General features: G+C 31.8%; 1 protein-coding gene across 1 annotated transcript; it reads right to left on the bottom strand.

Moving 5' to 3' along the window:
- Positions 1-417: 417 nt before the first annotated feature.
- On the bottom strand, positions 418-1,296 carry LOC109589103 (oligophrenin-1-like; the record flags this gene model as incomplete). The annotated part of the gene is made up of 4 exons (XM_020005222.1): positions 1,272-1,296; positions 910-996; positions 577-661; positions 418-504 (listed from the first exon to the last, which is right to left on the bottom strand). Coding segments are annotated over exons 1-4 (276 nt in total), but the record flags the coding sequence as incomplete, so codon positions are not given.
- Between the last annotated feature and the right edge of the window lie 6 nt (positions 1,297-1,302).

Genomic DNA, 1,302 nt, shown 5'->3' with positions numbered 1-1,302 from the left:
CGCTAAAATTCTGAAAAATACCCTGTACTATATATAGCCCATGGTTTTTTCCAAAAAATGGCTAAAAAATCACTCCCAATTTTTATTACATTTTCTAATACATATTGACGTCCTTATGCTGTGTATAAAGTTTGAGCCAATTCTGACTTCAATTTTTTGAGTTACGGCCATTTTAAGAAAATGCCAAAATTCTGAAAAATACCCTGTACTATAGCCCATGCTTTTTTCCAAAAATGGCTAAAAAATCACCCCCAATTTTTATTCTATTTTCTGATACATATTGATGTCCTTACGCTCTGTAAAAAGTTTGAGCCAATTCTGACTTAAATTTTTCAAGTTATGGTCATTTTAAAAATAGGCCAATTGCTGAAAAATGTATTTTCTAAACTTATGTGCTTTGCTTTGAGTGTGTGGTACATCTTCTCCAACGAATCTCTCATTTCCTTCGTCTTCAATCGACTCATTCTCTAATAGTTTCAACTCCTCCTCACTCACATTAAATATCTAACAACAAAAAATAAATAAATAAATAAATAAATATTTATAATTAAAATAAAGTAAGTGGTGTGGTCTTACATCATGAACATGAGCAGCCATTATTTCTACAACTTTTGCTTGATAGCTCATGTTGGCTAGTAATTCAAGTGAAGGTATCATCTCTCTATAAAGGAAAGGAGACAGAGTATATGTACATGTACATTTATTAGAATGGGGCCCCTATATAATGGACACTTTTGTACAGTAAAGCGTCTCTGTTATACAGAGGTGTCTTTTATGTGGAGGTTATTTTATACAGTAAGGAATGTAATTCGTACACTAGGTGCTGTCTGTTAAATGGAGGTGTACGCTATAGAGAGTGTCCATTAAGAGAGGCTACACTGTACATAATAATTATTTCTAGTTCCTTACCTTTGTTGCAGTAGATTAGGTCCAAACACAATACCAATGTTACTGGGAGGCATACAGTTAGTTTTAACATGCTCTGGACTACTAACTCTGTATGAAGAAAGGGAACAAGTGGTGAGTAGTATAGAGAGACTTTAATGGTAACAGGAAACAATGAAGCAAACACAGTATTATATTATACTATAATTTTAAGTGTTAAATTAGTGGATATTTCTATAAAATAAGCTGCTTGTATATTTGTATATACATGTACAGTATCCAATTATTAATCATTATTATTAAGAGAGAATACTTGTGTATAAGTACTATAATATATTTCAAATTTGTTCTAATTTCAAACAGAAGTTGTTCTTGAATTCCCTTACCTGTGTAAATGGTACATTAGTCTAGCGAGTG

The sequence above is a fragment of the Amphimedon queenslandica genome, unplaced genomic scaffold (genome assembly GCF_000090795.2).
Source record: "Amphimedon queenslandica unplaced genomic scaffold, v1.1 AMPQUscaffold_11632, whole genome shotgun sequence".
In the NCBI taxonomy this organism is placed as follows: Eukaryota; Metazoa; Porifera; class Demospongiae; order Haplosclerida; family Niphatidae; genus Amphimedon; species Amphimedon queenslandica.
Note: the sequence above shows the minus strand (reverse complement) of the source record. Positions and strands in the feature narration are given on the sequence as shown.